General features: G+C 41.4%; 1 protein-coding gene across 1 annotated transcript in view; it reads right to left on the reverse strand.

Moving 5' to 3' along the window:
• Nucleotides 1-28: 28 nt before the first annotated feature.
• Nucleotides 29-9867, reverse strand: part of wdfy1 (WD repeat and FYVE domain containing 1) — a 12832-nt gene continuing 2993 nt past the window's right edge. Inside the window, exons 3-12 of the mRNA XM_005938286.3 lie at nucleotides 9136-9209; nucleotides 8964-9018; nucleotides 6221-6371; nucleotides 6024-6136; nucleotides 3339-3465; nucleotides 2364-2469; nucleotides 2094-2195; nucleotides 1878-2008; nucleotides 1678-1786; nucleotides 29-285 (exon numbers count right to left, since the gene is read on the reverse strand). Coding sequence (XP_005938348.1) covers nucleotides 226-285; nucleotides 1678-1786; nucleotides 1878-2008; nucleotides 2094-2195; nucleotides 2364-2469; nucleotides 3339-3465; nucleotides 6024-6136; nucleotides 6221-6371; nucleotides 8964-9018; nucleotides 9136-9209 — 1028 coding nt within the window. The 3' untranslated portion in view covers nucleotides 29-225. The remainder of the gene's footprint in view (nucleotides 286-1677; nucleotides 1787-1877; nucleotides 2009-2093; nucleotides 2196-2363; nucleotides 2470-3338; nucleotides 3466-6023; nucleotides 6137-6220; nucleotides 6372-8963; nucleotides 9019-9135; nucleotides 9210-9867) is intronic.

Here is a 9867-nt window from a genome sequence, read left to right on the forward strand (position 1 = left end):
CACACACGCACGCACACACACACACATACACACAGACAGACACGCACGCACGCACGCACACACATACACACGCACACACACGTTCACCGAGCAGAAGCCTGGCTGCAGCTGAAGATCTCAGGCGTGAAGGGGAGCTGTACTGTACAGAGGGGTTTCCATGACATTAGAAGAATGGGCGGAGCAAATGAAGGGCCAGTGGGGCCACTGTGTAGAGGCCTTGGCCAATCAGCGTGGGGAGAAGCCTGTTGCTAAGCTACAGCCAACCACCTGTGTCATATCCCATATCTGTGGAGACAAACAGCCAACAAGAATGTCAGGACAGATAAATGTGGATGTGAAGTAAGGAAAACATGAAACAACAAACTCCACAACAGTGTACACAACACCCAAGACAACAGGCTAGAAGGTTTTCAAGCAAGGCAGATATTCAAAAATGTTGAGACAATATATGCAAAAAGTGAAAACATGAACTTTCTAAAGCTTTGATTGCATTATTATCATCACATATGACAAAAAAGTTGCAAATGTTTGCTAATGAGAATATAAAACCAGAGAAATTTAAAGGATTTTCTTTTCTTTTGTTTTATGTAAGCTATTCAGACATTCAATTTATAGAGGGACTGCTTATGTTTGGCAACGGAACACTGTCTCGAACATCTAGTAACTCAATTAATCATTTAATTTATGTAGTGTAGATATGTCCCAGCTTACTGGCTAACCTCATCTGCCTTGCAAATGTTACCGCTAGCGAAAGGTGTGTGGAAATCCTAGTAGCTTACCAAAAACCATTGGCAGCTAACACCATCCATGACAGTAAGTTGTGTATAATGTGGTACTAATTTTAGCCAAATATAAATAATTTAATGGCAAAATGCAGAGATTTATAGCTATCATTTGCTTTCTACAATGATAGCCAAAATTATTGGGGTTACTTAAGTTACAGCTTGGTTTCTTATTCTTCATATGCCAAATCAAATTTGTTGTTAATTTAGTCATTCTCAGGTTTACAGTATATATACTGCTCTCTCAGCTATTGAGACAATAGCAAAACAATTCACATATCATACAATACATCCATAAATACAACAATACAATATTAATTACAATCATTAATAGTTCAGTATATTATGTGTTGCTCTTGCTAATTAGCCACCCCCACCATTAGCTAATAACTCCCAGTTCTACCATACACATATGGCCATGGCCAGTTTCATAAAATCAAGATGTCCAAAATACCAAACTCAGAGGTAGTCTGTGAAACAATGGGTGACGTCATGGTGGCCATCTCCATCTTTTACACACAGATTATGATCTCAGGTTTTTCAGATTCAGATCTGTTTTGGAAGGAGGATGAACATGACATAGCTCTGCACAATGTCACATGCAGTGCTGGTTTTAGTGGATGTGTGAAATCAGGAGTCCAAATAAAAGCAGTTTTTTAATGATATTTTTAAGGCTCTAATTCAGATTAAAAAGGTTTAGCATGCTGCTTTTTATAATGCTGAAAGGTTTTATAGGACTGCCTGTAAATATGAATGTTTTCATATACAAAAAAAATAGGTAAAGCTAGATTGTGGGCTTGATTTGCTTTGGGTTGCATTTTGCTTCAGAGGCTCTGTGCTTAACACAGCCTGCTCACATGCATGAATTATCTGGTATCAAAGAACTGTTGTTGACCTTAACAATGCGGTCACTTCCACAAGTGACCATCAGGCCTCTCGATGGATCCATGTCCATGTGAGCGATGTTGTGTTTCCCCTCGTGGAACGTGGCCAGCGGTGTCCGACTACACACACAATGACAGCATTTCATTACTTTCCCTCACTAATCTGGTAAAGGGGTTATATAATGTGAATACTACACAAAATTAAACTCACTCTTCTTCTTTGATGGTTTCAAAGCAGGCATCACACACCCGCACCGGGAACTCAAAGCCCATGATTGGAAACGTAGAGCGTTTGGAGCTACATTTTCCACACACAGCCTTGCCGCACTTCCTGCAGTGGTGCTGCACACAGGAAACAAGCTCATATCACATTGTGACTAATAATGAGGACATCAAAATGCTAAGGACACAGGCATGAGTAACCTACCTGTCTAAGTCCCAGGGTCTTAGTGTCCCACATCTGTTTGATATTCCAGAAGAAAGGCTGCTCACACTTCTGACAAGAGTCGCTGTCTAACCACTGAGGCGCCTGCAGACAGACAGACTCGAAGGCTAACATTACACACGCAGAGACACTCGAGCATTCACACAAGGACTAAGATGAAAATACAAAGGAGCGACTAAACTCTTTACCACTGATAGCAACAATCTAATACTAAAACAGTGCACACAGAGAAAACTGGCTTATGATTCAAACCTCTTCTCTCTGCGTGTCCATGTTCCACACTGCGATGCCTCCATCAGCAGAGCATGACACCAACTGCCTGGTCAACTGGAGGTAACGCAGAGCCTGAACGCGCTCGCTAAAGGAGTCAAAGATACAGACAAGACAATACATATCTTAACAACTACAACAATAGTGGACAAGTGTTCACCTGGTGGACAGAAACACTGGTGGAAACGATTTTCTTTTTTACTACTCTTGTATATGACCGATGTCACTAACAAGGGATATGATCATCTCAGGGTACGACGACAACAGCCTCACTTGCTGTTCAACCTTTTGCTTGTGAGCGCCAGCAAATCAGATGAAAGTTGGCTTAGAGGGAAAAGGAAGAGAACTAAAACAGCTTGCTTCACAGAGTTTATGAACTGAAGGCTGCACCACGGCCAAGTATAAGCTGTGTATGGAAACCTATAATAAGCAGAACAGGCCGACATTGATATACAAGTAAACTGGAGGACAGGATAAGGAAAAAAAAGATACAGATCCACAACAGGGTTTAAGACCTGTAGTGTGTCATAACTCTCAGTTTATGGGTGTCTGAGAGATAAATGTCTGCAAATCCTGACAGGGAACAACGGGGTCTTTTGAGACTGGCTCTGATAGGCATCAATGTACATGGGCTTTGTGGATAATTTCTGTACCTGGGAGGTGGTAAAATATGGATGAAGACAGGAGATAAAAATGGTGACAGTGCCTGGGGAAAGCTGCAACTGACACTAGGCGAGACCTGCCTTTGACAAGAGGATGCGGTTACAGAGTGTACTGCACATAGACACTGCTTTGAAAAGGATAAAAACAGGGACGTGGAGTTTTATTCCTGAAGAATTGTTCACATATCAACATCCCATTTTGTGAACTCACTTTGAAGTTCCCACATCTTTGACAAAAAGCAGAATGACAGCAAACTGGGATCCCATGCCTGAATGTAGCGACACTATAACTTACTGATGCCCCTGCAAGAGCAGTGTTCGTCCTTTGCGGCCTCCGATGTCCCACATAATGACACTGTGGTCGGAGGCCCCTGAGAAGAGCAGCCTCTGGACTGGGTCCCACCACAGCGCTCCTACACTACCTGGATGCAAAAGAAAACAGACTCATTATACGTGTTTCCATCTTCTGCCAGGAGCTCAACGGGACACAGGATCATGGTGCGATCTGCTGGCTCCACCCAGTGCCCGCTGGGAGAAATGCAGCCAGTTCCAAGTAACATTTTACAGCACGACTCTCTTAATGACTCCAGCTATAATTTAATTATTTTGTCTAATAAGCACGCATTACCACTATAACATATTACATATTTCTGTGCTATTGAGCCAAATGAAAGCCACATAGAGCAACTTCTAACACCAGTAATATCAGCGATGACTCTGACATTACATCTGACCTTTATGTTGTCTTTTCCAATTTTAATGGAACATAATCTCCATTAAATATTTGGGGCTTGTGCACAGTTGGAGCCCACCTATTAATATGTATCACCATCTGTCCAATTACCATGTGTAACCATGAGCACCAGAGCACAGGTGCAGATCAAAGAGAGCGGTAACAAGATTCAGACTGGTTTAATGCAAGCGTTTGTATTTTTAGGTTTTCTAAAATCGTGTGATTTGCCTGTTCCACCTGGCTATACCACAGGCAACATGTTTGAGGCTAAAAAAAAAAAAAAAAAAAAAAAACAGGCTCTGAAAGGATCACATATTTTACTCAGTGCCTGGTTATCAAAAACCCAAAGAAGAACACAGGGAAGTGTTTGTCTCACACAGCCAAGTGTCTCGGCAGTTCAACTTTGTTGTGCGATCCATTTTCTTGGCACAGCTACAAGGACACTGAGCCCCTTGACTGCAAATCTCATCTGAGTCACAGATCATCGTTTGCATTTGCATCTTGATACAAACTGAGTCATTCTCCCATCTAAAAAGCCTCAAGTGGCCACTGAGTGGTTCTGATGAGCATGAAAACATTGCAGCTGCCAAGCCTCAACTAAAACAAGCAGTTACAGGAACTTGTAGAGCTGCAAGTGAGAAGGCATTTTCCACCAACACCATCATCATCACCAGCCAAAACAAAACTGCTGTTGAAATGAGAAACAAAGGTCTGGCTTTTGCAGCTTAGTGCTATACTCGACATGATGAATTTTGCCTCTTAAAGGCAAACAGCAGCAGTAGTGCTGTAAACTATGACGTGTTTACATCTTCTTTTAGCGCCACTTCTGTTTTTTTAAACTTTGTTGATCATTCTTTCCATTTACCTGCCTGCTGTGAGTGGACATGTTTCTTGTCATTGTTTCTGAGTGGACTGAAAGAAAACATCATGCAACAACAGGTCAAACACAAGATGGCACAAACAATGCAGCTCCACAAACAGCTGCTGACAGTTTAGTCTGTCATCTAGCAGTGGGATCTGATTGTCTGGTTCTGCTGGAAGTTTCTTCCTGTTAAAAGGGAGTTTTTCCTTCCCACTTTCGCCAAGTGCTTGCTCACAGGGGGTCATCTGATCGTTTGGTCTTTACCTGTGCAAAGCGAACTAACTTAGCGCCCCCCCCCCCCCTCCCCGCCTCAAGGAGCAGATCATCTTACGTTATACGGGGAGACGTCTCTGCCTCACTCTCACTATAGCAAACTGGTGTTTTAAGCATATGTAAACATGGTGAACTATTGTGTGAGACCAGTTTTCCTGATAGGAAGAGAAATGGAACTTGTTTTTGTGCCAGCTGCAGCTGTCATAGAACAGGAAGATTACATTCCTGGTGATATGATATGAGTTCTGGAGGGGATTTTGAAGCCAGGCCTGTATGATACTGACAGCTGGTGCGGTTCCTTCTGTGCAAGCAGCTGCGTCACTTACACCTCCAGGAGCAGCTTCCCGTACTGGTGCCGGGGCGACCAACGGTCAGTGATTGATGAGAGATTCAGCTCAAGAAAAACGCCAACTGTACGCCATAAGTCACTAATTTGGAAGTTTTTTGTTTGATAACTTCCAAATTAGTGGGTATCACGAATTAAATAATGTGAATCAATAAGAGCTGATACTGACGTTTTAGTTTCTGTATAGCTTCTATGCTCAATACAATACTTGTATCCCAATATATGAGCACTAACCTTACAGTACTATATAGGAAAACAACATAAGCCAACGTTTTTCCATTTTTTCTCCTGATCCAGGTCTCCTTGATGTCTAACAAGTTAATAATTGTAAGATTGTGATTTACATTTTCAAAATCTCAACCACACTTCTGTTACATGAAAGCTCTGTGGTTTTTGATTGTGCTATAAGCTCTGTTACAATGAATGACTTTAAATGTTTTTTAGGACATATATAGACTAGAAAATCTAGTCAATACAGTTATCGCTTCATTTATCTATACGTTTATCCACCGAGATCTCCAGACTGCAAGATGCTCTTAAAGCTTGTGGATGCATATTAATGAGAGATAACCCAGAACTCCCCTAAAAAGTCGCAAACAAGAAGGACCTCGAGAGAATATCATCACACATGAGAAATTGGTAGGAAAAAAAATAGCTCTAACAAGAAAGAAGGCAGGAATTATGTATTTAATTGCTGCATAAATGTTGGTATTTGGTGCCTGTTTATCAAGGAAGCGACATTTGTGTGTATCGTGTATGCCTTTACCTTCATGACCCTTCAGTGTAGTGATGGTGGAGTACGTCTGCCTCTCCAGCTTCAGCAGAGTGATCTGTCCTGAGTGGTCGCCTACGAAGGCGTGCTGTGTCTCTTGATCGTATCTGAGCGAGGAGTCAGGGCTTGAACTGGCTTTACATGTTACTGTACTCTAAATGCAGCACAAACACTCAGTGAATAAAGGATACTGCAGGCAGGAGGCCCAGGCAGTGAAGTAGTGTCTCCCCAGCATGCTGCCACTCTGGGTGCACATCCAGCTCACACTCTTATCATGGCCGGTACTCACCACCCACTCACTCTCCAGGGAGAAGACCATATCTGACACGCGGTTCTGGTGGGCTGCAAAGAACAAATACATAATAAGTGCTAAAGAGCAACAATGCATGTAGATGACAAAAAGAAGACTTTGCTCTCTTTATGTCCTGATCCAATCACAGGTTCTGCTTAGTGTTCCTGTAATCCACACAAACTAATCCTTTCAAACAATTTGCAGTCAACATCTCAGCCTTTTGCAAACAGCAGGGGCTCAACTACTCCTGTTGTACTGTATTGTTTCAAACTGGCCAACAGCTACATTCAAATAAATCACAATAAATCCCACATACTATGTGAAAAAAATCTTTCCAAATGACCTGGGTGAGATGAGTGAAATAACCATTGTGTGCTTATTTAAATCACTGAAAAAATAAATATGGTGACTACAGCAGCTTTAAATCAAATCACTTTGTCACTAATCAGAATAATTGCCTTGCCGTTGTTTTCTTCTGTTAACTAGTAAAGTTCACATGTATAGAACTGAATAATCAAGTGTCAGTGTTACCAAACCAAAGACAAATAAAATAAAAAAAATAGTCTCAAACTCCTCTTCTGAGCCTGAATTATGGAATTAAATTGTGTGTGTGTTTTTTATAGACGTCACAGTGAAGCTAACCTTTGGAACTTTTGAACGTAAAATGCCATAACCTTCTCATTTATTACTGCCATTATCTTTATGGCTGATAGAAATGTAAAACATCACTGATAAAGTTCAGAAGGGAGTCATAGTTGCCTAATCCAAGTGCACATGACCACATGACTAATTCTCTCCGTTACTATCCATTTTGTATTTCCTGTGTCTGTATTCCTTTTTACTGCATTTATCTTGTCTGCATAACTAGAGGAACATTTTTATCCCCTAAATCCATCTAGCTTACTTACTTAAATCTGTAATCTGTGGGTGACTTGAGTGCTGGTGATGTAATGGCTATTACATCTATTATGACTAATAACGACAAATAAGAATGTCCTCACCAGGTCACGGTGAACACGCTCACATAATAAATGGAGCACAGACTTTGCTAAGTAATTAAACTGAAGTCCAGAGAGGAAAGATTTTTCTAAAATCATTCTTTTACAAAAATTTAGAAGCAGACTGAACACGTGCTGGCATAAAGGACATTAAAAGAGGTCAATGTTCTCTCGTGTACAGCTCTAAGGAAATTAACACTGCCTGCCAGTGATGATGCTAAACTGTGCATGGCTCACAGCCCTCGTGTATGTTTAAACTGACTGTGGGTTTCTGTCGCTGCCGGTCAGGCTTGGCAGCTTGATTGTGCTACGAACGGTAGAAACCAGATGGACCATTATAGTGGTGACATGTGCTGGCTCAAGCCTGCTGAGGAGGATAAATAGCTGCTGGTACAGTCACAGGAACAAGCAACAGTGGCAGTATAACAGCAGATAATGAAGATCACAGTGGAACAACAGTTTAAAGGTGCCTGTGTTACAAAGCAAAATAATTTTCTGAAACGCCTTCCACTTGGATCTATTAGCACAGTTTAAACGTGCATTTGTGGAGGGCTGACCTTCTGACTTCTTATTGCGATGAAGAAATATTTTGTGGGTGATGCTATTTGATAATACACCGGTAGTTTTCAAACCACATGTCATCAGTTCTCTTTTTGACAGCTCATTTGCAGCATCTCTGCAACAGATGACTCACTCAGGCTAAGGGCTGTTGACATCCCGGACCGGCTGAAGCCATGGCACATTTGTAATACTGTCTTTTTCCTTCTCTCTTAATCTGGTGAGTCATGCACCAACCAAGAAAGTTTTCAATTTCATTTCCTCACTTATTAACCTCCCAGCTGTCAGTCAGGGCCTTTGCTGTGTCATAGTGTCCACTAACCGGAAACTGACAAGTTCTTTTTTACAAGCTTTTTGAAGTTTGAAAAGGGAAATGGATGTGTAAAAAGTACAGACAGAGTGAAGTAGCAATCATTTGACAACTTTTTATTTGGGGGGAGGGGCAACCAATCTAAATATCAACAGTACTGATGCCAATGCTGATATTGGTATCGAATCAATACTAGGATCGATATTTTAGTTTCAGTTGCTCTTCCATGTTCAGTACTTGCTCTCGTTCATCAGAAAGTAGACATGTTTGTGCAAACACTGCTCCTCTCACATAAACGCATGCTGCTTCCCCTGTGTGGCTGTTCTGTGACTGTCAAACCACACAAAGTGTGTTTTGACAAGTCATTAGCCGATACCCTGGATAAGCCTCCTTTCTGCAACTTACAATGACCAGAATTTATAAAAATTGACTTAATGTGTTATTCATTATGACCTGAAATGAATAATTTAGGCCATAAAATCATCAGGAAAGTTTTCACACAAGTCAAGGCTGAGGGCTGTTGTCCCATAGACTTCTATACGACCGGAAGACCTTTTGACCTGTTCACCTGCCAGGTAATGCCCCTGGTTGCTATTAAAAAGAATGCAGTTTTAAGGCACTTCATCATTGCCTTCGATTTTGATATCATCTGTGGTTTAATAATCCACCATGTAGAGTTAGGCCTTTTAATTTAAGTCGAATGACTCGCTGATTAGCCTCGTACACTCAAACTGGACTCTACTTCTTCTATTAATTTTCTCAGCTCATGATCTCACCTGGATACGTTTTCACGTGGTTCATCTTGTTGAAGTCTTCGGAGATGAGAAACTCCTGCAATTCGAGCAAACAAACAGAAATAACTTCAAATCAAATAACTCTTCAAACCCTCTAAAGCCAGATTCAACAAATAAAATATGAAGCCAACGTGTCTGGGTTAGCTGCACTCACCACAATCGCCCCATTGTCCTGGCCTATGAAGATGCGTCTGCTGTCGTGGTGATACGACATGCAAGAGCATGGAGCTGGAAAGAAGTGAAGACATTCACAGTGAGCGGGAACGTCACACACAGGGGGTTTCATTATATGGCTGTAAATGCAGTCAGAGCAGGGGGGTAATGGATGAAAATAACTGTCAGCAGTTTCTGAATGTATTTGTTTAATTCTGACTTCAGCTGTAGCTTTAAATTATTGAAGGATTCAAATTAGAAAAAGGTTCTTTCATAAAGACCGACTGCTATTAATTCATGCCTCTTTTGTTGTGAGGACAGGAAAGATTGCATCAAGATGAAATCGAGCAGTAGATGTCATCCCTCTAAAATTCCTCCCTGGCAACATCGCCGTCTCTCTAACTTCAAAAATGTGCAACACAGACACGTTCATGAGCAGTGCAATCCTTCTGTCATCAGGAAAAACCTCAACCTGATCCGATTACAAAGCAGCAGCGATAAAAATGCACTCGTAAGAAACGCACGAAGATATATGAGAATATGTGATCAAAAACAACATTTGTGGCACTCTTGATTCTGCAGCAGTTAAGTACGTGGCTAATGGGAGAAACAGCCATGTCAAATAAAATCAGTAACTGATGACATTTCAAAGTAGTCTCACCCAAGCGTAGGGCTGAACGATATATCGCATTTGCGATAATATCGCGACATGATCAAGTGCAATTTTCTAACC

This window comes from Haplochromis burtoni, unplaced genomic scaffold (assembly GCF_018398535.1).
Source record: "Haplochromis burtoni strain Fernald_Lab_line unplaced genomic scaffold, NCSU_Asbu1 Contig_255, whole genome shotgun sequence".
NCBI classification, from domain to species: domain Eukaryota; kingdom Metazoa; phylum Chordata; class Actinopteri; order Cichliformes; family Cichlidae; genus Haplochromis; species Haplochromis burtoni.